At 36.1% G+C, this 24,430-nt stretch overlaps 2 protein-coding genes across 6 annotated transcripts; one reads left to right on the plus strand and one right to left on the minus strand.

The window, feature by feature from the left end:
* Positions 1-1,081: 1,081 nt before the first annotated feature.
* LOC7473424 (serine/threonine-protein phosphatase T) lies at positions 1,082-6,413 on the plus strand. Its single transcript, XM_002311600.4, has 8 exons — positions 1,082-1,407; positions 2,379-2,472; positions 2,561-2,611; positions 2,729-2,902; positions 3,140-3,319; positions 3,461-3,580; positions 4,874-5,007; positions 5,781-6,413. Exons 1-8 carry the CDS (start codon positions 1,232-1,234, stop codon positions 5,854-5,856), a joined length of 1,005 nt encoding a protein of 334 aa, XP_002311636.1. The 5' UTR covers positions 1,082-1,231; the 3' UTR covers positions 5,857-6,413.
* Positions 6,414-7,823: 1,410 nt separating this feature from the next.
* Positions 7,824-13,252, minus strand: LOC7467502 (sulfate transporter 3.1). Of its 5 annotated transcripts, none has more exons than XM_052455294.1 (12): positions 12,630-13,252; positions 12,301-12,508; positions 11,900-12,071; positions 11,685-11,750; positions 11,134-11,247; positions 10,244-10,360; positions 9,527-9,653; positions 8,956-9,242; positions 8,677-8,867; positions 8,497-8,573; positions 8,319-8,395; positions 7,824-8,226 (listed from the first exon to the last, which is right to left on the minus strand). In XM_052455294.1, exons 1-12 carry the CDS (start codon positions 12,943-12,945, stop codon positions 8,038-8,040), a joined length of 1,941 nt encoding a protein of 646 aa, XP_052311254.1. In that variant the 5' UTR covers positions 12,946-13,252; the 3' UTR covers positions 7,824-8,037. The 5 variants fall into 5 exon arrangements, with proteins under 5 accessions (XP_052311254.1, XP_052311253.1, XP_052311255.1 ...); XM_052455293.1 differs by having other exon boundaries at positions 8,497-8,582; XM_052455295.1 differs by lacking the exon at positions 11,685-11,750 and having other exon boundaries at positions 8,497-8,582.
* Positions 13,253-24,430: the final 11,178 nt, after the last annotated feature.

Raw genomic sequence — 24,430 nt, forward strand, 5'->3', positions numbered from 1 at the left:
ATGATACTGATGAAGCTCCAGAGGGTTAGATGGATGAGATGTGAGCTCTTCATTTGGGAGAAGGTTAAGCCACCGATGATAATTGAGGACAGTCCATTAGTAATAATTTCACAATTTTAATAGCATATAAAATTTAGTCCATCTGCTCATTATCATTATTTCGTAAAATTTAGCCTATGGTTACCCCCTGCAAATAATAAAAAGTAATTGGAGGTTAGAACTCGATTGATCGAATCCGAATCATGTCCTTAATTGCTATTGTAATTTTTTTTTTTGTTCGAGGAAAATGCCCTTATAATAATATAAGAACCTATAAAAGGAAAAACCAGCTTAGAAATTATTGCTTTAAGCCTTCAAGGGTCTGACCTTGATCATATCTGATATCTTGCTTTCAGCACTGGAAATCAACAGGAGCCGAGGTTTCAATAGAGTATAAATCAATAAATAGAATATATAGATGGGAATCAAATACTTCTGATTGATTAGCTTTTATTGATCAAGGACATGAAATCAGATTATCAATTTAGTTTTTTCCCTGCAAGGGCATCTGGCTATTGCATATAAATCGATCTTCTTCGCCATTTCTTCTTATATATTCTGTAGTTGCTCGAGTCGATTTCCAGTTGGGTTTCATGCAAAAGTCCCAATTGTATGTAGCAGACTAGCAGCTAGTAAGCCGAGTGATATTTGCTAGCTTTAAAGTATGGCTGGTCATGCACATGGATTACCATCTAGATTAATTATATATATATATATATATATATATGGAATTAAAGCAGGTTCTATATCAGATACAATAATCAAATAGATTGTTCAAATGATTCTCAATAAATGAAAAATTAATTCTTCTTTTTTTAATTATGCCAAACATCAAATAATTATTTTTAAATACTTTTCATTAACATAAAAAAAATAATGAAAAATAAAACATGCTTTTAAAAAATATTTTTCATGCAATACAATTCAACAGAAACATTTACCCAAAGCAGTACACTTCATATCTAGCTAATGGGCTTGGCCCTTCAATCAATTAATGGATATTAATGTTAAAATTGTAATTAACGGCCCGGATTCTTCTACATCGAGTCTCCAGTAGACAGGAACCGCACTGCTAGCTTGCTTCACTTGACTTGAACACCCTCTGAGCTAGTACAAGTGTACAACCTTAAAAAAGAAGAAGAAGAAGAAATCAAAGATCACTCTCGTAAACTCTAGTTAGAACCCAGTTACAATGGCCGAAGCAGAGAAAGGATCAGCTACGACAGGCTCCAACGAAGGTAATGGTAAGGAGGAGATATCATTGAAAGACAAAGGCAATGAATTCTTTAAAGCAGGGAACTATCTCAAAGCTGCTGCTCTTTATACTCAGGCTATCAAGCTTGACCCTTCAAATCCCACTCTTTATAGGTAAAAGAAAACATGACCCCCAAATTAGGGTTTGTTCTTTTGGTTAATCGTTGAATGTTTATCAAAATGCAATTTTGTTTTATTTTTAGTAAAAATTGATTCATTTTTTCAATTGGGTTTTTGACTGGATTTGGTTGGTTTGTGGTTGTTGTGGCTTAAGTTTCCTTAGGAATTCCAGTTTGATGCTTTGCCATTTTTGAGAACTAGTTGAAGTCAATTGTTTTGAATTGTTTTGTGGCCTTCATTCATCATATCAATGATGATTATATGCGATGCTGAACAGTATTTTATTGCTCTCATCATTCTATATGCATTTGCTTAATATTTGGAATATAGGGACTTTATGCCGTATAGCTATGTTTAATCGTACAGTGTTGGAGCTGTGCCTTGTTACTTTCCAACTAATTTCTTTAGGCCTGCTTTATCGTGTTAAGACAGGAGGCGTGCTATTGAATTTTCTTTCTTCTTGCTTAATGGCATTGCTATTCCAATAAGTTTTATGCGTTTTATGAATACGTGGCAGCATCGTAGAGCACATTTGTGCCACCCAAAGTAAGAACGCATGTAGTTTCCTTAATGCTGTCATCATAATTCTTTCATTTTCATTATAATTGTGCATGTTTCATCTGTCTACATGAAATTTAGTTTTTGCGTTCAATGCATTTGAATCAAGATAGTCTTTTAATCCTGTTATGATAATTGACTGGCTTCTTTACACCTATTCATCTACTGCAATTGTCTGTTAGAGGTTTAGCTGTTATGCTCAATGATCTTTCAAACACTGAAATTCCTAAACGGAAGATTTTTCATGAGAATTAGCATGGCGAGTTATAATAATCATCTATTTTCAGAGTTTGCTTGGCCATCTACAGCTACATTCTTTTTTTCTATGAATCAATTTGTGAATAATTATGCAAGTAATGTATGTTGAACTCATGCATCTTCTCTTTTATGATTCTATCATTGGCCAGCAATCGTGCTGCAGCATTTTTGCAATTGGTCAAGCTTAATAAAGCACTTGCTGATGCCGAGACAACTATCACATTGAATCCTCAATGGGAAAAGGTGCACAAATATGCATAACCATTTTTGGGTTGGTTTACTATATATCCCAAGATTTTTCTTTAATTGTTGCGTTTTGTTGATATTCCAGGGATATTTCAGGAAAGGGTGTGTATTAGAGGCCATGGAACAGTATGATAATGTATGTCTGAACTCTGAAGGAACATTTTCACGTTTAATGTTATCTGGTAGCTTTTTAGACAAGGTTGCTTGGTTTTTGATTTGCTGCTGATACATGTTTACTACTCATGTATTGTAGGCATTGGCTACTTTTCAAATAGCTTTACAATACAATCCACGGAGCACTGAAGTATCAAGAAAGATTAAGAGGATATCCCAGTTGGCCAAAGACAAAAAACGAGCTCAAGAGGTTGAGAGCATGAGATCCAATGTTAACATGGAAAAACACTTGGAAACATTGAAATCTGAAATGGTGAGTGTAGTTTATCAAGAAAAGAGTCACTATGTCCAAATTTTTCACCTCATATTTGAAATACTTATGTGGGAGTAAGATGCATTTTGGTGGTGGTTGTTTCCTATTAACCATATTTGCTCTTTAGTGGAAGATTAAATCTGGATAACTTCATTTGGAAACTTTTCTTCACGGGAGAAGATCAATTATTTAAGCTTTGTTTTGCATGTGAGAACTAAGTTAGCCTTTCTTTTGTAGTCTGAAATGCTTGGATCCGAAGAATGTTTTAAAGAAATGTTCTCCTTTCTTGTTGAGACTATGGAGACAGCTGTAAAATCATGGCATGAAGCTTCTAAAGTGGATCCTAGAGTCTACTTTCTTCTTGACAAGGAAAAGACACTAACTGATAAATATGCTCCAGTTGTCAATATTGACAAGGTATTTGCTTTTGAAACTGTATTATCTTCTTTGGCACATCATTCTTGTGATGTATGGTATACGTACCCGTAAAAAGAGGATATAAAAGAATAAAATTCCTCATGATTTTAACAATTACCTTTATCTTACTTCTTTTTGCAGGCCTTTGAATCACCCCATACACATGGCAATTGCTTCTCATTTCTTAGGCAATATGCGGAGGATTCTTTCTCCAAGGCAGCTTGCGTAGTGGTGCCAAAGAATATCATATCTTATCCACAGGTAATGATTTGCTTCTTCGCACATGTGGTAATGATTTTTTGAGAAGCAAGCCCTTCTTTTTCTGGAACACCATATACACACATAATAAATGTGATGGAGAATGAAGGCAACAATGGGAATTGGTTTTTATTGTTTAGGAATTTTAATATTGTATTAGGATTTATTATGTAGTAATTAAATTAGGATTTTAGTTTCCTTATTGAATTAAGACTTTTTAGGTTTTCCTATTTTATTTGGTTTGGTGCATATAAATAAGCATCTAAACATTCAGTTATGTTAGTTTTTGAATTATTGATTGAAATTAAAACTTTGAGTTTCTACATGATTGAGTGTGCCTCTCTTGTTTTGGTTTCAAGATTGAGTGTGCCTCTCTTGATTTGGTCCCTTCAAGATCAAGGATGTCTCTCTTGTTGGGGATTTTAGTTTTTATTGTACATCAGCTCACTTGGTTTGGTGACTTTGTTCATCTTGTCCTACATCAAGATGTATTCACACCTAGGTATTGCAGCAGATACATGGCTATGTAAATTATAACAGATTAATTGGCAAAAAGTTTGCTGGAAGTCTTGTTGCATGGATGGGTCTAACTGCTTCCTGAACCTTGAGTCTATCTTCAGATTCTTCATTTGCTAAATTTATTGTGTATTGCTGTTTTCTGGTTTAGGATTTATGAAAAGCAGTCTCCAATATCTTGCAGTTTGGAAATTGATGAGAGTGACCATAGGCATAGTATCTACTTTGGGGCTTTGGATGATGTGGCTTTGAAGAGGAAGTTGTTGGGGACTTCAAATATTTGGGGTTCCCTTTTTGTTTTCCCCAAGTAATGTATTTGGTGCTAGATTACTTCCTCATTTACTGTTACAGGCTGTGATTTGTAAAGTAACCTTGATTTCATAAAAATCAGCTTATTGTGTTGCAGCTGAATTAGAGTTGATGAGCTTGGGCTAGTAAGGTGTTGTTTGCAGCTTGCTTGAGTTTAACCTTTAATGGTAAAATTGGAGAAGTGGTGATGTATATTGCGGCTGCTAATTAATTTGCAAGTTTTTTTTTTTCTAATTATATCAAATCTATAGAAGATGCACCACCAATGACTTGATGGCTTTATGGCTGTAAGACAGAGATGGACCTGACTTGCTTATAATCAAGTTATATATAATTCATAAATCTTTCAAATCTAAAACTGTATATATCCCTTCTATCAAGTTTTAGTTGTCCTAGCTGATTTGTTCTTTGGTGGGATGTAACACTGTACTCAATAAGTAGATCTTATTTTATCGCATACCATTTTTGCAGGTTTGGAAAGGTCAAGGATCAAGAAAGTGGAGGCATGGGCAGCATGATGGCATCTTCGTTCAATATGAGTCACCTTTAATGCGAAAAATATGGTTTATTGCTAGCAGCAATGAAAAGGGGCAAACACTGTGCAGGTTTCTCTCTTCAGCCAGCCATCCACTTCTGTCATATATACTCTTAATTCGCTGTGAAAGTTTTTATTCTAGTATATATAGATCCTTCTATAGATGGCTTAGTAATGTATAAATGATATAAGCTCTCAACTCTGACACGTATCATGTTTCATGACCATCATTGCATATAAAGTCATATACTCTCTCCCTGACGACTTGCATTAGAATGGTCATCTAGTATTTTATTGCACACCCACCAATTGCAGTCAATCATCTGGACAGACAGGCCTCCATATGCTTTATCCATAAATATGTGATATTTGACAATTCCAGTTCTTAGCTGCATAAACTTGCTAAATTAGGATATTTGTGGACATGAAGAAGGAAACTAAAGAGTAGATCAACTAGAACACGGTATGTTAAAATTTCAACATGATCATTCTTCATGAGATGGGTGCTAGCTTTGACTTTTAGTTTTTTAGGACTGTGCTAGATATCAAAAAACTGGGCATGAAGCAGCTCATGAAATAAATCATCTCCATTGGGGCTCATCAGTTCAATGGAGATGATTTATTCTGTACCCTCTTTTTCATTGAAAAGGAAATTTCCCTTTTTTTACCAAGTCATCGTCAGAGAAAAAGAAAACAAGTGCAATTTGCTTAGTCATCTGGTATCATCTTAATGTTAGCTTAATACATGACATAGTAATTAGTTCAAACTGGTCATCTCATGAGACAATAGTGACGCTCCTTTTCTCCTGATACACGCCGGAATCTGTGTACCTTTTTTGCCAGGGATCCAGAGATTCTAGATATTAGTGCTCATGAAGTGCTGCCACGCCTTTTCAAAGAAAAGATGCCAAATCCTTAATTCCCTGTATTTTCTTGGCAATCTACTAGAGGATAATACAATGCACTCATCAATGGGAAATTTACATGTGAAATGAGAACAGACAGCCGCAAGCCTTTCTGGCTTGCCTTGATGTGGCGCAGAAGTTCCTGGTTAGATGTGGTAACTGATAAGCACATGCGAGAAGGTTATTTTTGTTAGCCATATCGATCATTTGTTCAGTTTTGAGCACTTACTGATAACTTGCGAGCTTCTTTGAGTTGTTGCATTTCTAGATGCTTTTTCTTGTATGGTTTGCTTTTCTTGCATTGCTCGTAAATTGAGCGAGTTATTTCATATCCCGGGTATAAAATGCTAGCGTTGATGTCTTGAAATTTTGCAAATGGGTAGCACAACTCAGTCCTGATTCCTAGGCTATTTTATCTTTTTTGGGCTTTGGTGAATGATGCAAGTCGCCCCATCTTTATCTCTGTAATTGTTTTGGATTTTTTTTTATTGATTGTTGAAGTTCTGGAGCATTTTAGCTCTTTTATCTTCTATCCTTTTGCTAAAATAATGAATAGTAATGGATTCAAACCTCTTCGGCCTTTGCTTCCCATATTATATTAGCTCTTGTGTCATATCTGGTTAGCATCAATAAATGAATGTCTTAGCGGTAAGATCTATGAAGTGAAAATTTAAATATAGCAAAAAGCCCAGTGGGCACGAATGTGGGTCGTTCCTGTCTTGGTAGTTCGATACACCACTGCAAAGCCGGCTTGACAAATTATTCTCCATCACCTTGCTCTCGGAAGCTACGTTCCAATCTATGTATGCCTGTAAAGGCTCTGGCGTTGGTTCACTGGTTTGCATAAATTCCTTTTTATTAGTTTACGGTGGACACCAAGCTATAATTGTCGGAGGTTTCAAGGATCAAGATGATTGAAAACAAGCAATCTAGATGGATAACATGAAATTGTGGATGTCCATTCACGGTAATGTTTTAATTCTTTCTCCCGGCCAATACATTCTCATCATCCATCTGATGTGATGGCTTTAGTAAGGCGAAAGTATAATAGAACACTTCAGTCTCTATAGGACATGAGACAGAACACTTCAGCAACGAACCGTTGACCCCTTCAACTAAAATCACTCTACAGAATCGAAGTACTCTGACAACTATTGCATGGTGTATGGCTACTGCTGCGGCTGCATTTTTTATGGGGGGTGTAGATATCTCTCCTGTATCCCAGCCTTTTAGGGATGGTGGTCTTGGCCTTGGCCTGTCATCTCTGCCATTAATTAGCTCCTGGGGACTCTTCCTTCAGGCTGACCCCGTAAGCACTATTCACGTCTTGTTCAGTATTTCATCCGCTATTATGGAAATCTGTACATGCACGATAACTATGGTTCGTGGGAATTTAGTACCTGCCGTGAGTAACTTAAGTTGTTTATTAAGAAGATTGACTTTATTCTCGATGATTATCCAAAAAAAAAAGAAGATCGACTTTATGCTATTCAACATCTAATCCTTCTGCGGTAATATTTATTGTTAGTATATATTTGGTCGGTCAAAATCATCTGTTGAATAGCAAATAATCTAAAATCAAAAGATTCTAGTTTTTCAAAGGGACGCCTTGCTCTTTAAAGCTTGTACTGTCGTTCACTTAATTTGTACATAAGTTGGGAACCCCAGGGAGCTCTGATCTTGCTCCACACTCACTCAGCAATTTCAAACCAGAACTTGTCGATATACTAAAGTACTGAAGTATGCATCCAGTCTTGGTATAAGATGTCACGACAGTCATAGTAGTTAGAAATTTTTGTTCATACTGCTTTCTTACCCTGCTATGCTACTTTGGTACGTAGAACTTCCAACCAAATACGATGCCATGATTTAATTGTAGATGGATGGTAATGGGAGGCCCCCATCACTTTAGTGTATGGGTTTGAAACGTTGATTCTAGTCTGAAATGTCAAACGTGAAGGGAATAGAGAGGCTACCAAGATATGAACTAACCTTTTATAATTTCTAGAAAGAACTACATACTACTATATATGTTTGATATACGGAGATACAAATTGTTTTTAGACCTTTAGTTATCACAGCAAAATCATCAGTTTTTTCCACTTCAGGATCAATAAGATTAAGTGGGGTTCTTCTTCAGCGGTGAACATTCACACCACATAGCTGTGGTTGGATCCAATTCCTCCCCTCTCACATCAGGCATTATTGTGCGCGTCAAACTCATCTGCGACCTGATTATTTGATTTGCTTGCATGTAGCATAAAATTGCATGCTGCTACAGCCTCTCCTACTGTCAGATAGATCCATTCCTGACCAATGCTTTCGATGAACTTCGACTTTACTAGCTTCTTAATCACCTCACTTCTTGGATTGGCCAGTACGAGCTAGATCAACAACAAAATATGACATTAATAACCTAGGACTACGTTTGCAAAGAAGCAAGCTTAAATATGGAAAAAATGATAACTGTTTATACCTTGAGACCTCTTCTATCGATGTTTTTCTTTACTTCTTTGAACATGCTGATTCCACTTGTATCTGTGCTGCCAACAGCTGTGGATTGAATGGATGGAAACATTAGGGTTTGATTAAGCTAGAATGTGCAAAAGATAAGCCTGATGGCTAGGATGATTGTGATTATTTAAGACGCTTACCACTGAGATCTAGTATCACATACTGTAAGCTTGATCCTCCTGTGGATTTTAGCTTTTCATCCTCCTCGTAGATCCATCTTGAAATCCTGAACAAAATTTAATTAGCAAAGAATACTTGAGTGATAATGCACACTGTTTAACATTTTACCGTTTAACGTCTATCTTTATTATTTTGCATACCTTTCTCTTAAGTAGTTTGCGTTGGCAAAGTAGACTGGTGCATCAATCTGGAGAATGAGAACTCCTGGAATATTGTTTGCAATCGGGTATTGGTCTATGCTTCTAAAGATCATGGAGTTGGGAATGTTGCCTAAAAGAAATGTCCTTGGCCTTGCTACAGACAGGAGCATCCTTAGCAAAGAAATTGTGACCTGTATAGGCAATTGCTGTTCACATCAGCAATATTCATTCTGACACTTACTTTTTGAGATGAATTAGTGGCTTGTCTAAGTTACTTACAGCAATGACCAAGCCAATTTCCACACTGCCAAAGACAACTCCAATGTATGCACTCACGCAAACAATGAAGTCGCACTTGTCAACTTTCCAGAGGCCAATTGCAGCTTCATAATCAATGAGGCCAAGCATCGCAGCAATGATAATGGAGGAGAGAACCACTATGGGGGTGTAATGGAACAACGGTGTCAGAAATAGCAACGTGACCATTACAGCAGCTGCCATGACTATGTTAGAGCCTGCTGTTTTGCATCCTGCATTAAAATTCACCGCAGTTCGCGAAAATGGTCCTGCAATCCAGACCAAAATAATTTGTTTGTAAGAGGATTATTTGCTGCATATGCATCTAACCATAAAATCGGCTTATGAAAGGATTTGCCTAGTTAACATAGGACCGCAATAAAGATTTTATCAAAAGGAAAAGACACCGAGAGTCAAGAGTATTGGATACAATATTCCCGCAGGGGCCTAAAATCAAGTCAAGCAACTTAGACCAAACCAGACTCCAATAATGGATCCTTGATTCATTCCAGCTGGACCTTAACTTGCTATAGTACACACATAGAATTAGTACCTGTGGTCAGATAACAAGAGACGCAAGAGCCTGCAATATTCATCATCCCAAATGCGATCATCTCTTTGTTTCCATCAATATGATAATTCTTGAACATGGCAAAGCTCCTCCCAACAGCTACTCCTTCCTGTACATTCGTAAAGCCAGTCTTTTTGTTATTTATTTTATTTCTGTTCTTAATTTTGGGCCGCAGGTTCAGTTTATTGCCCAATAATAAACGAACACCACTGAGCCTTTTCAATTCTAGAACAACAAGATTTAGACCTTCACCCCTTCAGTCTTCACTGTAAGAGTTTTAACATGTTCCATAATTTTGCTTTATTTGCAAGGAAAATCTGAACCACAATTTTTTAGTCGTCGAGGAATACATTATACAAATTGAGCTACAACCCACTTGTTTATGGTTTCGTTATCTCTTTGATTTCGTATGTACCACAACTCCTTTTTTTTATGTGTAAAAACGTAGAGAAATAGTCACTACTACCTCTTACCCAAAAAGAAAAAAATACACTATTGTCTGCGTATATTTTCTCTGTTTTTCTCACTTGCATGGATATGAAAGAGTATATCAACCCTGGACACAACATGGTGATGTGTCAATAGACTAAGGCCAGTTTTGTCACTGACGAATGCCGGAGCTTGTGATTAACGGGGAGCATATGAGTGAGAGGAGTTTGATGTGTATATTTGAGGATGGAGAGATGCAGGACTACTTACAGCAAGAGCTATGACACCAGTTATGATCCCTGTTTTAATAGCTGCCACCATATACGGTGACCCAAAAGCCAACTCAGATACAGATAGTGGATTCAAGCCCTTCTCTAGGTGACCAATCTGGACAAAACAAACAAATCCAACAGTGCATCATATATATATATATTGCTCGTGTATACAATATAATAGCATGGATTATTGCTCGGGAACATGATTGGTGTGGGACACACGCGTGTCTAGTTTTCTGCTCTTCTGTTCATTGCTCGGAGGCTCGAGCCCAAGTCATATATAGAAATCCAAGTGGAATGAATTTGTTTTCCTAATATTTGAAAGACAGGACCTCTCCTAATAAAATTTACCAAGAACAAGAACTCGAACCGGAGACCACTTGCTTAAACAGCTAGAATCTCTTCCACTAAGTATGGTTACAAAATAGCTTAAACCACTTTTGGAATGGTTATAACAACATATCATTTTGATTATATTTTCTTAAGAATAAAATTATTTTTTTTTATAACAAAATCAGGATTTTAATTGGACTCCTTTCGTTTTACCGAGTAGGTGATGTCTTGACCATCGTGCCCATAATTGACAATCCATCCAACAAAATGATTGCTGTGAGTCGGTACAGAAAGCTATCTATATTTTTGGTGAGATATTGAAAGTCTTCGGGCATGTCTTGAGTTGTGATTAACCAAGGCCCGCTAAGATTTTATACCCCTCTCTCTCTCTCTAAAAAAGATTTTTTATATGATCAGAGCGGCTTTTTCTCAAATTTTGTAAAGAATAGGGGGCACTTTTTTTTTTTCATTGGATAATTGAGAACACCCAATTTTAAAATGTGCACAAGAAGTTATTGCTATGCATTGATGAGAGGAGAAGACAGAACTCACCACTTGAACTCCGTATTTCTCAGCGTTGGTCAAATAAACAAGAACACTTCCAACAATAACAGACATCATGGGTGCCATCGCATTTATCCAAAAGAAGCATGGCTTTCTCTTGCTCTACTTGCAATCAAATTATGAAATCACAAGGGGCAACACCAAGATTAGTTCATATATATATATATCCTGGGATCGTAGATAGGGCCGCTTCACAAATAAAAAGGAAAAATCACAATATAGACATTTGCTTAATTTCTTTGTTAGATTAATTAATACTATATATACATGTGTGTGTGTGTATCAAAAAGAAAAAAAGATCAAGCTATATCAGGTATACTTTTGCATTATTGGGATTAAAAAATCTAAAATTAAATATTTTCGAAATTAAAAGCATCCTTATTGTTAAAGAAAAACCTTTCCATAATGTGTTCTATAATTATTGCTGTTGGTAGAGGAGTTCAAATTTCTTAAACTTTGACAATAACAATTAAGTAGGTAGAGATGATGATATGAAAGTTTTCCTAAATAGAAAGTGACAAATGATTTGGATTACTTACAACGTATCTTGTGAGAACGAGGAAGAAGAGAAAACAACAACCCAAGACACCACTTTCCCATCTCCACTGCAACCACACCACCACCACCACCACCACCATCATAACAATGATAATTATTTCTTAAAAAACTAAAAGAAAACATTGAGAAGTGGATTAAGCTATGCCATGCATGAAGTTTCTAGACAAAACTAGCTAGGGTTAGGAAAAATATGTACCTGGTGTGTTTGGCTAAAGACTGAACGCAGAACCGATACAAGATCTGTCCCATGAGTGAAACGAACTAACCCAAGAATGCCCTTTAGTTGCTGAAGGCAAACAACCGTGGCAGCCCCACCCATGAAACCCACTATTGTTGCATGAGACAAAAAGTCCACAATAAAACCAAGCCTGCAATTTAACAAATTAAATCACGGTTAAATTAAAATAATAATAATTAGAAAACATAACGTAAAGAAACACAGTGCAGGAATCAGATGCTATATACGTTAAATTAAGCAGCATGGAGATGTTTCTAAACATTGGTGCAATAAGACAAAATCCAAGCACCGAGGGAGTAGAGAGAGCAGTTTTAGATTGGTCACATGCATGCTGTGTTAAGAAAAAAAAAAAAACTGACCTTAATAAGCCAAGAGCAGCTTGGAAAACTCCAGCAAAAAAGGTAGCAGTTAAAGCTAACTGAACATAGAGCCTAGCGTTCTCATTAGGGTTAACCTCCTTCCCTAACATGGAAGATATGAGAAGCGATGCCACAGCTACAGTACCCACGGCCAAATCTTTTGAACTCCCCAACATGGCATACACCAAAGGTGGCACAAAGCTTGAATCTACACGTTAAGCAAATTGTGAGGTCCGATTTTCAAAAAGCAAACAATATTTATTAGCATATATAGTTATATCCCAGTATCTGTAATTTCGAAAAGGAAATGAATAAACTCACTGACTCACATAGTCCAATGATTGGAGGTAAGCTAGCAAGACTTGCATAACTTATCCCTTGAGGAACTGCTAGACTGGCAATAGTAATTCCAGCTATAAGATCAGCTTTGAAGAACTCGAAAGTGTATCGAGGAGCCCATTCCAGGATAGGTACAAAGTACTGCATTCCCAAAATGAATTTCCTAGACGCTGGCTGGTTCTTGAATTGCCTAAAAGGGTCATCAGGGAAAAGAGTCTCCTTGATACCTAATTTTATGGACTCAAGAAATGGTTTTGCTGGAGGAATTGTGACAGGAAGTGGGCATTCATAGTAGGGGTTACCCATGGTTTGTCAGATTCAGATTGCTTCCCTAGCTTTACTGGAAATGGCTGATGTGTTGGAAATTTTGGGTATGATATGACGATTTATAGAGAGAGAGAGAGTGACGGTACCTAGCTAGGAGTACAGATTTGATTTTGTGTCCGAGCCAGGGGGCGATGCTGCTAGTTGGCTAAGCATGGTGACATTATAAAACAAGTTTTGCTTGCTATTGAAGGACGCACGTAAGTTGCTAGAGAGTAAGACAGAAAGACATCAAGCATAATTCATTGGAGTAATTGTTGACTGCGCTCGCTTTAGCTTCGATGGTTGTGGAGAGCTAGGTAGCAAGCTTACCTATATAAAGAGGTTGAGGGGTGATGTGCAAGATGGTTAATGGGCCCCACGGAAACGTGTCATGCCCTCAAAACTTTGACCCATGGCTGGCTACTAATTTATCATTGACCACTCTCGTCTTTTTATCATAATTTTATTAGAAAAGAAAACGTCTAAATTCGAATACGAAAATTCATTTGAAACTAGCTTCCTAGCTAGCTGTAATCAGCGCTTAAACATCAAGGGAGGTTTATGAAAAAATAAATTATATTATATTTGGCTATATATGTACTATCTAGCTTTGCCAAAATCTATGAACGTGGCATTTTGCGAATGTGCTTCTCTCTAGTTGGCTTAGGACAGCAGGCAATGCACGTGGTGGTTCATTGATTGCGTGGGACCCGGTCAATCGTAGAAGAAGATGCCACGAATAAGTTGACAAGAGTATTTGTACCATACAACAACTATAATAATACTGATAAGAGTATTTATATATATATATATATATATATATATATATATATATATATATATATAATAATTGACAAGAGTATCTGTATCGAGAATTATCATTTCAGGTGTGGCTCTGTGGTTCCTTGACTTCTTGGCCATGTGTGGCTCCTTGGTTTCAGCTTGTTGGGTGTGGCTCTATATATGTCCAAGCACCAATATCATGGACCTACCACTTTACTAGGGCCACCTCTCATATATTTGGTTCCGCCAAATGTAAGATATTTTCTAGAATGGTCTTTAATCGAATCATTTAGTAATCAAATATGGATTTATTGTTAGCCTGCAGTTAGTTGTGCAGTTAGCAGATTCTGTGCTACTGCTTCCTTAATAAATCCCTGCTGTTTAGGGAGTAGTTGTTTTTTTTTAATTTTGACTTAGTCTATTACCACGTAATAGGTTGTTAAACGTGGGCTGTTATTTCCTTCTTTTACTCTTTTTGTAAGGCTACTTAAGCAGCCATTGTTTCTATCAGATTATTGAAGTATTATCCTTCTTCTATAAACTTGCAATCTGAACAGTTCCTGTTTTCAACAATTGGTATCAGAGCCTCCTTCTAAGGAGTTTGATTTATTGAAAGCAGAAGAAGCAGCAGTCTTCTAGGTGTGAACATGTCGTCAGAAAGCAGCTATGTGCAGCCAGCAATTCCTAAGTTTGATGGGCATTACGATCACTGGTCTATGCTCATGGAAAATTTCTTAAGATCAAAGGAATATTGGAGTCTGGTGGAGAATGGGATCCCTGCAGCAGCAGAAGAAGCAGACCTCACAGAAGGACAGAGGAGAGTCATTGAAGATCAAAAACTGAAGGACCTGAAAGCCAAGAACTATTTGTTCCAAGCAATTGACCGTTCAATCCTGGAGACAATTCTGAACAAAGATACATCAAAGAATATCTGGGATTCTTTGAAACAAAAGTATCAAGGCACCACACGGGTTAAGCGAGCACAGTTACAAGCTCTTCGAAAAGAATTTGAGATTCTTCACATGAAGACAGGAGAATCTGTCAATGAATACTTTGCCAAGACTCTCACCATAGCTAATAAAATGAGATTACATGGTGAAAAATTGACAGATGTGTTAGTCATTGAAAAAATTTTGAGGTCAATGACTTCTAAGTTTGATTATGTCGTTTGCTCTATTGAAGAGTCACATGATCTAGATTCTATGTCCATCGACGAGTTGCAGAGTAGTCTACTTGTTCATGAACAGCGTATGAATGATCATATAACAGAAGAACAGGCGTTGAAGGTCACGTTTGATGAATTGTCTGGAGGAAGAGGTCGTGGACATGGCAGTTTTAGAGGAAGAGGTCGAGGGAGAGGCAGAAACTTTGACAAATCCATGGTAGAATGTTACTATTGCCATAAACATGGGCACTTTCAATATGAATGTCCAAGCAAGGAAAAAAGAGTAAATTTTGTAGAGGCTGGAGAAGAAATTCTATTGATGGCCTATGTTGAAGATACAAAGGTGAACAGAGAAGAATTGTGGTATCTTGACTCAGGCTGCAGTAATCATATGTGCGGAAAGAAGGAATGTTTTTCAGACTTGGATGCGAGCTTCAGAGAATCAGTAAAGCTTGGAAACAACTCAAGCATGGCAGTATATGGAAAAGGCAATATAAGGCTGCGAGTAAATGGAATTGATCAAATCATCACTAGAGTGTTTTATGTACCGGAGTTGAAGAATAATTTGCTAAGTATTGGACAACTTCTACAGAAAGGACTTTCAATTGCATTTCAGAGTGGAAAGTGCAAGATCTTTCATCCTGCAAAGGGCTTGCTTATGGAGTCTGCAATGTCATCCAACAGGATGTTTGTTTTGCTTGCTACGTCTCAACCAAAAGAGTCTACATGTTTCAATACAGTCACAGAGGATCAAACACATCTTTGGCATTGCAGGTATGGACATTTGAATTTCCAAGGTTTGAAAACTCTCCAGCAGAAGCAGATGGTGAAAGGATTACCCCAACTCAAAAGTCCTTCCAAAGTATGTAAAGATTGCTTGGTGGGCAAACAACACAGGGACTCATTTCCCACAATGAGCACATGGAGGGCTTCTCAAATACTTCAACTTGTTCATGCTGACATTTGTGGACCAATTACACCAATCTCAAATAGCAAAAAAAGGTATCTGATCAGTTTTATTGATGACTTCAGTCGCAAGACATGGGTTTATTTTCTGGTAGAAAAATCAGAAGCTTTTATTACTTTCAAAAGCTATAAGAATCGTGTAGAAAAGGAAACAGGTTCAAGTATAAGGGGATTGAGAACAGATCGAGGAGGCGAATTTACATCTCAGGAGTTCAACAACTTTTGTAATGAAAGTGGGATACGCAGGCAATTGACAGCATCATTTACTCCACAACAGAATGGAGTTGCAGAGAGGAAGAATAGAACCATAATGAACATGGTCCGAAGCATGCTTTCAGAGAAGAAAATCCCCAGAACTTTCTGGCTAGAAGCAGTCAACTGGACTGTACATGTGTTGAATAGAAGTCCAACGTTTGCTGTCAAGAATCAAACTCCTGAAGAAGCCTGGAGTGGTGTTAAACCATCAGTGGAGCATTTTAAAGTTTTTGAGTGTGTCTCTCATATGCATGTCCCTGATAGCAGAAGAACAAAATTGGATGATAAAAGTTTAAGTTGTGTCTTGCTTGGCATCAGTGAGGAATCTAAAGCATATAGATTGTATGATCCTGTCTCACAGAAAATTCTTGTCAGTAGAGATGTTGTGTTCGAAGAGGATAAAAGCTGGAACTGGGATAAAAGACATGAAGAAGTACTAGTAGCTGATCTAGAATGGGGTGAGAATGAAAAAAGAGCAATCCTTGACACTGAAATTAGAGAAGAAGGTGCTGCAGACTTCAACAACAACACAGGAGGAGAAGATGGTGCAGACTTCAACATCAACACAGCTGAATCCAATAACAACACAGGAGGAGAAGATGGTGCAGACTTCAACAACAACACAGCTGAATCCAATACCAACACAGGAGGAGAAAATCCTAACAATTCGAACAATCCTCCCAATACAGATGACAGAAGAGATAGAAGGCCACCAGTCTGGATGGAAGATTATGAAACAGGACAGGGATTCTCTGAAGACGATGTGGCTAATTTAGTCATGTTTGCAGCTGCTGATCCAGTTCACTTCGAAGATGCAGTTAAAAATGAAAAATGGCGAAAAGCCATGGACTCAGAAATTCAAGCAATAGAAAAGAATGATACATGGGAATTAAAGGAGTTACCTGCAGGAGGAAGAACAATTGGAGTGAAGTGGGTATATAAAACAAAGCTCAATGAGAATGGAGAGGTAGACAAGTATAAGGCGAGGCTTGTAGCAAAAGGTTATTCTCAGCAACATGGGATAGACTATACAGAAGTGTTTGCACCTGTGGCACGGTTGGATACAATCCGCCTGGTAATAGCACTTGCAGCTCAAAACCAATGGAACATTTATCAGCTGGACGTGAAGTCTGCCTTCTTGCATGGGGAATTACATGAGGAAGTATTTATTGAGCAACCTCAAGGTTACGTGCACAAGGGCAATGAACAGAAAGTCTATAAACTGAAAAAAGCTTTATACGGACTTAAGCAAGCTCCACGAGCTTGGTATAGTCGTATAGAAGCTTATTTCGTGAAGGCAGGATTTGAAAGATGTCATTTTGAACACACTTTGTTTACAAAGACAGCAAAGGGAGGTAAAATTCTAATTGTGAGTCTTTATGTTGATGATCTCATATTTACTGGAAATAATGAATCTATGTTTGCTGAGTTCAAGAGATCAATGATGCTTGAATTTGATATGACTGATCTTGGGAAGATGCGGTATTTTCTTGGTATAGAAGTTATTCAAAGGGCTGATGGAATATTCATTAGCCAAAAGAAATATGCTCTGGAGGTGCTTGAAAAATTTGGAATGAATAAATGCAATCCGGTTCTTAATCCAATCGTCCCAGGTTGCAGACTCTCTAAAGATGAAGATGGAGTTAAAGTAGACAGCACTATTTACAAACAAATTGTGGGAAGCCTCATGTATTTAACTGCTACTCGACCGGACATGATGTTTGTAGTAAGTCTTATTAGCAGGTATATGACCAATCCTACTGAACTTCACATGGAAGCAGCAAAGAGAATCTTAAGGTATCTCAAAGGAACAACTGACTTCGGGGTGTTCTACAGAGGAACAGGAGAATTGAATGTTTATACAGATAGTGACTATGCTGGAGATCAAGAAGACAGGAAGAGCACTTCAGGTTATGTGTTCTTATTCAGCTCAGGTGCAGTGTCCTGGTCATCAAAGAAACAGCCGACAGTAACTTTATCCACTACTGAGGCAGAGTTCATTGCTGCTGCTTTTTGTGCATGTCAGGTAGTGTGGCTGAGAAGGATTTTTGAGACGCTTGGTAAACATCAAGATAAGCCTACAGTTGTTCATTGTGATAGTAGCTCAGCTATCAAACTTGCAAAGAATCCAGTGATGCATGGACGCAGCAAGCACATAGACGTTCGTTTTCATTTTCTGCGTGAACTTATAAAGGCTGGAACTGTGGAAATGGTGCATTGCAATAGTCAAGATCAAATTGCAGATATAATGACAAAACCTCTCAAGTTAGATGCATTTGTGAAGCTAAGGAGTATGCTAGGCGTTTGTCAAGAACCATATGTAAACTGACTGCAAGGTGCATTCAGATTAAGGGAGAAATTGTTAGCCTGCAGTTAGTTGTGCAGTTAGCAGATTCTGTGCTACTGCTTCCTTAATAAATCCCTGCTGTTTAGGGAGTAGTTGTTTTTTTTTAATTTTGACTTAGTCTATTACCACGTAATAGGTTGTTAAACGTGGGCTGTTATTTCCTTCTTTTACTCTTTCTGTAAGGCTACTTAAGCAGCCATTGTTTCTATCAGATTATTGAAGTATTATCCTTCTTCTATAAACTTGCAATCTGAACAGTTCCTGTTTTCAACATTTATCTTGTAAAAAAATATCGTCTCTAATTTGATAAATGTATTATGTTATTTTAACAAACTGAAAACCATTAAGGAAAATGGTATATAAATGCAGGTTTTCAAAAGATAGATGATTATTAAGTTCCATGATACTTTTTTAAGACCAAGTTCACTATTCTAATTTTAATTATCTTTCAAGAAAGTTCAAATTAATTTATATTATCTATATTATACATTTCATATATTTAAAAATACTATTCAAATAGTTTTTATTAATTTCCTCTTGTTTTTTTAGTTTGCTTAAAAGACTTTTCATAATATATTTTTATTTTATTATCATTATTATAAATCTTGATTAAGTTCAAATGTAATGATGATTATAAAATTAGAAGAATATAGTTCTTTATATTTGATATAAAAAATAAAAATAATATTGCATGCCTTTATTTTTTCTAAAACGAGAAAAAATAAAAGATGATTTATATATATATTGTTATAATGATTTACAGGAAATATAATAAAATGTGAACTCATTTGGAAGAGAAACTTGAAAATCAAGATTGTTTTCTTAAAAAATCATTAGAACTTATTGGTTGTTTTTTCTAAATGAAATTATTCGTATATACATTTCGCAGAAACAAAGATAGGATTGAAGGAGCAGGCATGCGTTTGTATAATATAGTTTTAGCAGAGTTTATCTATTATAAATTTTCAAGAACATTCATTTTTATTGGAGACGAAGTTCTCCAAGAAATATCAAATTAATTTGTTTTGTGAAATCGTGTAATTAATATCCATATAAGTACTTAGTCATTAAATGCAAATAGAAATCTTGATAATTTAAGTCGATTAATTAATTAATGATGGAGTAGGACATGACATCTTATTTTGTTCACAGCAATTTTAGCACCCAAAAAAATATATTATGATATATACGTTGTTAATTTAATTGCATTCCGACAAATACAGATATCATATTTCAGATATGATATTTCAAACAAATATATTTTTAACCGTCGCATTCCAACGAAGAAGATATTTAAGAATTCGCATACCAAACGCCCTCTTATTGTTCGTCTTCCTGGGCCCAAAATCCAAGCTATCTTCGTAAATTCCCTTGTGTACTGCTTTAGTTTAAAGGATTATTACGAAGTAAATTCACATGAGACTGCAATGGCAACCTGTTAACACAACCTACGAAGCGTTAAACCCTAGGTATGAAGAGTAATTTCCTTTCGTTTGATCATTTCTTTTTTTTGGGCGTTATCCTTCTGCTTCTCTTCTTGTTTGCTTCTTAGGTGCTTCTGTGATTTTGCTTCCTCTGTAACCGTTTTGGTCTCCCACTAAATGCTCTTTACAAACTCACTTTCTACTGTGACAAAGGCTTCTGTCCTTGATCTTCTATCACTTTCCCATGTTCCGTCCCGCCTTTTAGTGTTATTTGACTCCTTTGCATGCTAATTTTACCAAGTATTTTATGGCCCTTAAATCCCCTTAATCATTTAGTTAATTTCATGTAATGCTACAGAAAGGAAGGTAAAAGGACGAGGCTGAAATTCACCTGTGTCCCGTCCCGTTGGATATCATTTAATTATCCATGACATTCATATCTATATTGGAGCCATAGTCTGAAATAATAGTTTTCCTTCTTGTTTTTCTTTGTATCATTTATCCATGATTGAAAATGGAGGTTCAGTTCATGTGTCTCTAGATCACTTCTTAAAGCACCACCGAGCCCCATTCTTTGTAGTGGCCGGATGGTCAGATCTTACGAAACATAATATTAATTTGTCGTTATTCTTGTTTAGCAAAACTTATGTTTCACGGAAAGTTCCATGCTCTTTCTCTCTTGTCGTTCTATGTATAATAATTGCATCCTGCAAAAAGGGTAATGACAATATAAATTTATTTATATTTTTAGATTGTTTTAAATTAAAAATAATTTTTTTTAAAAAAAAAAAATATTTTAATATATTTTTAAACAAAAAAATACTTTATAAAACAACAACCATTGCACTTTGAAACATCCTCTTCACCCGTAATTCATCCTTATCTTGCTGGAATAGAGCTTACGATAATTTCTCGTGCTGATTTCGGAAGACAAGAACAACATCCAAATATACATTAAAATGGTCTTGTTTTGAAATCTAAAATGGTGCTACCGTGGATGACGAAGTTAATTACATCAGCTTGTATGTGATCATTCATGAATAATCTTAGTATTTGATTAATTCATAGCGCTGCATAAACCTGGGTAGTCGTCTACAACACCGAAAAGAAAAAAAGAGAGAGAAACCTAGTTGTCTACGGGAAGAAAATTAAGGTCGAAAAAAATTGCCACATTATTGGAAAGAAGCTCATAACAGGATTGAAAATACTCTTAAAGTAGCACTGGCAAGGGAAAGTGCATTGCAACACTCACTCTTGCATTGAATATAAGAGGAGGAAGTGCGCGCCGGGAAAGAGGTGGTGGTAATGATGAAATTGCAAGAGCAGGCAGGTGGGATTTCTAGTTCCTGGAAGATGACAAAATTCCCTACCCAACAAAAAGCAGCCATCGATTGGAAGTAATTAATGGTAATGATGAATCTGTAAGTTGGAATCTGGATTATTAGATAAGCATTCCACCAGATAAAACTGCTTCGTCTTTAGTTGATATCCTCGGAAAACCCTACCACAAGACGCCTAGTCTTATTTAGGAATAAAATACACGTGTATCCCAAAACTACGCGTGCCACCTTTCTCATTACTTGAAAAGGATTGGTTTCTCCCTCTAGCTCGAATACACACACATTATCATCGAATCATCCTATTTAATATTCCCAGATAAAGCATTCAAATTTGGAGTGCAAAAGGTGTACATGTCCATCCATCAATTTTAAATATTAATGGAATACTTGTATATTAAACTGGAAACATAAATGTTAATTTAATCCTTCGTTTTTTTTAAACATTTACTATAGTCCCTATAATCATTTATATAAAAAAATTAATTAGTCCTTGTTTGGGATTTTTTTATGCTCATAACTAGCTCACTAGCTTGTGCTATGTTGCGGGTCGAATAAAAAACAAATAACAGTAACAAAAAGCATCTAGATCGTAAAGAAATATTTGGTATTGTTATTAACTTAGCCCAATATGTCAACCATGAAACCTCTTTATTCAACTATTTACTTAGTTCAAATCTAAAATTAAACCGTGTGGAAGTTGATTCGATATGATTTAGTCAACTTGGCTAATCCAAAGGTAATCCGACCGATCGGTAAAAGAAATATGAGAATAAAATTTTAAAAAATTAAATTAACAGGAAAAAAAACTTCTGACCCGATTTCTTGCCTAGCCTAGGGTTAAATATAAACCGTTTGGAAGTTGACCTGACATGATCCAGTCGACTTGCCAAATCCAAATGTAACTAAGCCAACTGATAAAAAAAAATCCGATGATGAAATTGAAAAAAAAAATGAAATTGACAAGAAAAAAACTTATTGACTTAATTTCTTGTTTTGCTCGAGTTTAAAACTAAATAATGTGAGAGTTTTTTCAATGTGATCCAATCAATTTTGTCAATTTAAAGGCAACTCAGCGATTATAAGAAAAAAAATTTAAGGATAAAGTTGATAAAAAAAATAAAATTAAAAACAAATAGAAAAGGGGGAATCATGAATAAAAAGTAAATAAATAAATAAGTGTTTCACTGTTTACATTAGCTTTCCCCGTATGCTTTACCAAATCTTTTAGATGTGTACATTAGGTAATATATATAGTTGGTAAAATTTACAAATAAAAACTTTTTTTGTTTTTTTCCCCAAAGAAGATGCTTGATTTAGAGACCTTGGAAGAAAAAAACATGCATTTCTTGGCAACATAACTAATGCCAAGAGACCCATGTTAACTAATTGGGCATTTATGGTGAAGAAGAGCTTCGTAAGCCAATTGGGATCACAAGTTCAGTTAACACTGCTTTACTTTTGCAGAAGTAGGGAGAGTTTTCCTTCTGAAAAACCTTTTTAAAAATCGGAACGCATGCTTCGTGAGATTATTTCAATTATTCAAAAAAGATAGTATTTGAAAATCTGGATGACTGTGCTGTGATGATACCCGTACTCGTTTTGGTTGGAAGCAACGCATCCTCTGATGAAACTTGAAATTCAGTTGTCTTGTCTTGTGAGAAAAAGAACGTTCTTTCGCCAATGCAGTCCAATATTCCACTGTCAGTGATTATATGAACATTAGAAGGCTGGATGCAATTATATGAACAAACAGCAAATTAAACAAACGCAAAGAAATACCCGTTTCCTAGCTAGCAATGGTCCGTGTTGGGTTGAAGAAAATCCAATTCAACCAATAATTGTCAAGTTACTGGTTTGGTTTAAGAATGGGTAGAGACAGGAATATCAACCAATCAATAAGTTACTTCACATCCCATTGTGGGAAGCACTATTAATACAGTCATCACCATCAGGGCCTGGCTATTTTTTTATATTCAAGAAGAAATAACCTATTGTATGAGATGGCGTATCCTATTGTTTTCGTCCAAAAAGAATGCACTCTCAAGTGGAGCTTGAGAAAACTATCTTTCAATTTTTTTTAAAAGAAGTTTTCGGTCGCTTTAACAACTCTGCACCAGGCATTCTGCTGTACACTGACGTAACAAAATCTGGATCGCATATGCTCTGCTGCAGCTGTTTCTTCATGTCCGTTCCTCTGAGTTTTATTTTTAGTCACTGATCATAATCTCTCTCTCTCACACACACACACACACACATATATATATATAAATTGCGCGCACATCATTTTAATGTTTGGAATAGCATGGGCAAATTCACATGCTACTGCTATAACTTTCTTCAATTTCTGGTTCCTCTAAAGTCTAAACCATCTCGTGTCTTGCTCTCCATGGAGAAAAGCTTACAAACATTAGCCTTTTCATCAAGTCGGAACAAAAAAAATCAAGAGCCCGAGCCACATTCTTGGTCCGAACCAAAAACCTTTAGCATTTCAATTAGTATATATTGCAGCTAGAGTACCACTGCACTTTGAAACGTGGGCTCTGGATAATATCATCCCTGAGTACCATCCATGCTGCACTTTCTGGCAATATCAATGTCAATATATAGTATTAAACGCTTAATTGATTCACGGGTGTTGTAGTAAGCAAAGATACGCTATAAGAATTTAGAACTGCCCTTCCGCAGACCTGCACAAGAAAACGTCATAGACTGATTTTAAAAGTGAATAATAAATAAGCAAATCTTAACTTCTGGCAAATCTTTGATATAATGGGGAATCACGTTATGGACTAAATTAATAAGCAACTCAACGTAGAAAAAATTGAAAATCCATGGCTTGTTGTTCATGCAAATTAAAAATATCCGCCACATTCTTTCATATTCATATAGATTCCGTCCAACAAATCAATAAAACTCTTCTCCTTTAATATCTTGAAATTTCGAATCTGATAGCTTTCCAATTTGTAATATGTCACACTTTAACATGAAGGAAGAAAAGAAAAGATTGCAGATCAAAGCGAATTGAAGAAGCGAAGAAATGACCGTTGGAGAATTGAATTAGGAGGTGTTTGAGAATTTGCTAGTTGTTTTTTTTAAAAGTGTTTTTTAATTTGAAAATATATTAAAATATTTTTTTATTTTATAAAAATTATTTTTGATATCATCACATCAAAATAATTTGAAAACACCAAATAAATTTTAATTT

The sequence above is a fragment of the Populus trichocarpa genome, chromosome 8, assembly GCF_000002775.5.
Source record: "Populus trichocarpa isolate Nisqually-1 chromosome 8, P.trichocarpa_v4.1, whole genome shotgun sequence".
Lineage (NCBI taxonomy): Eukaryota > Viridiplantae > Streptophyta > Magnoliopsida > Malpighiales > Salicaceae > Populus > Populus trichocarpa.

Bases quoted from the DNA above. Each gene is read 5' to 3' on its own strand.
- LOC7473424 (XM_002311600.4), top strand. From the start codon at position 1,232: ATGGCCGAAGCAGAGAAAGGATCAGCTACGACAGGCTCCAACGAAGGT. The intron at 1,408-2,378 runs GTAAAAGAAAAC...ATCATTGGCCAG, and splicing joins TCAAATCCCACTCTTTATAG to CAATCGTGCTGCAGCATTTT. The intron at 2,473-2,560 runs GTGCACAAATAT...TTGATATTCCAG, and splicing joins TGAATCCTCAATGGGAAAAG to GGATATTTCAGGAAAGGGTG.
- LOC7467502 (XM_052455293.1), bottom strand. From the start codon at position 12,945: ATGGGTAACCCCTACTATGAATGCCCACTTCCTGTCACAATTCCTCCA. The intron at 8,583-8,676 runs GTATGCAAAATA...AATTTTGTTCAG, and splicing joins GCAAACTACTTAAGAGAAAG to GATTTCAAGATGGATCTACG. The intron at 8,227-8,318 runs GTATAAACAGTT...TTGTTGATCTAG, and splicing joins TCGATAGAAGAGGTCTCAAG to CTCGTACTGGCCAATCCAAG.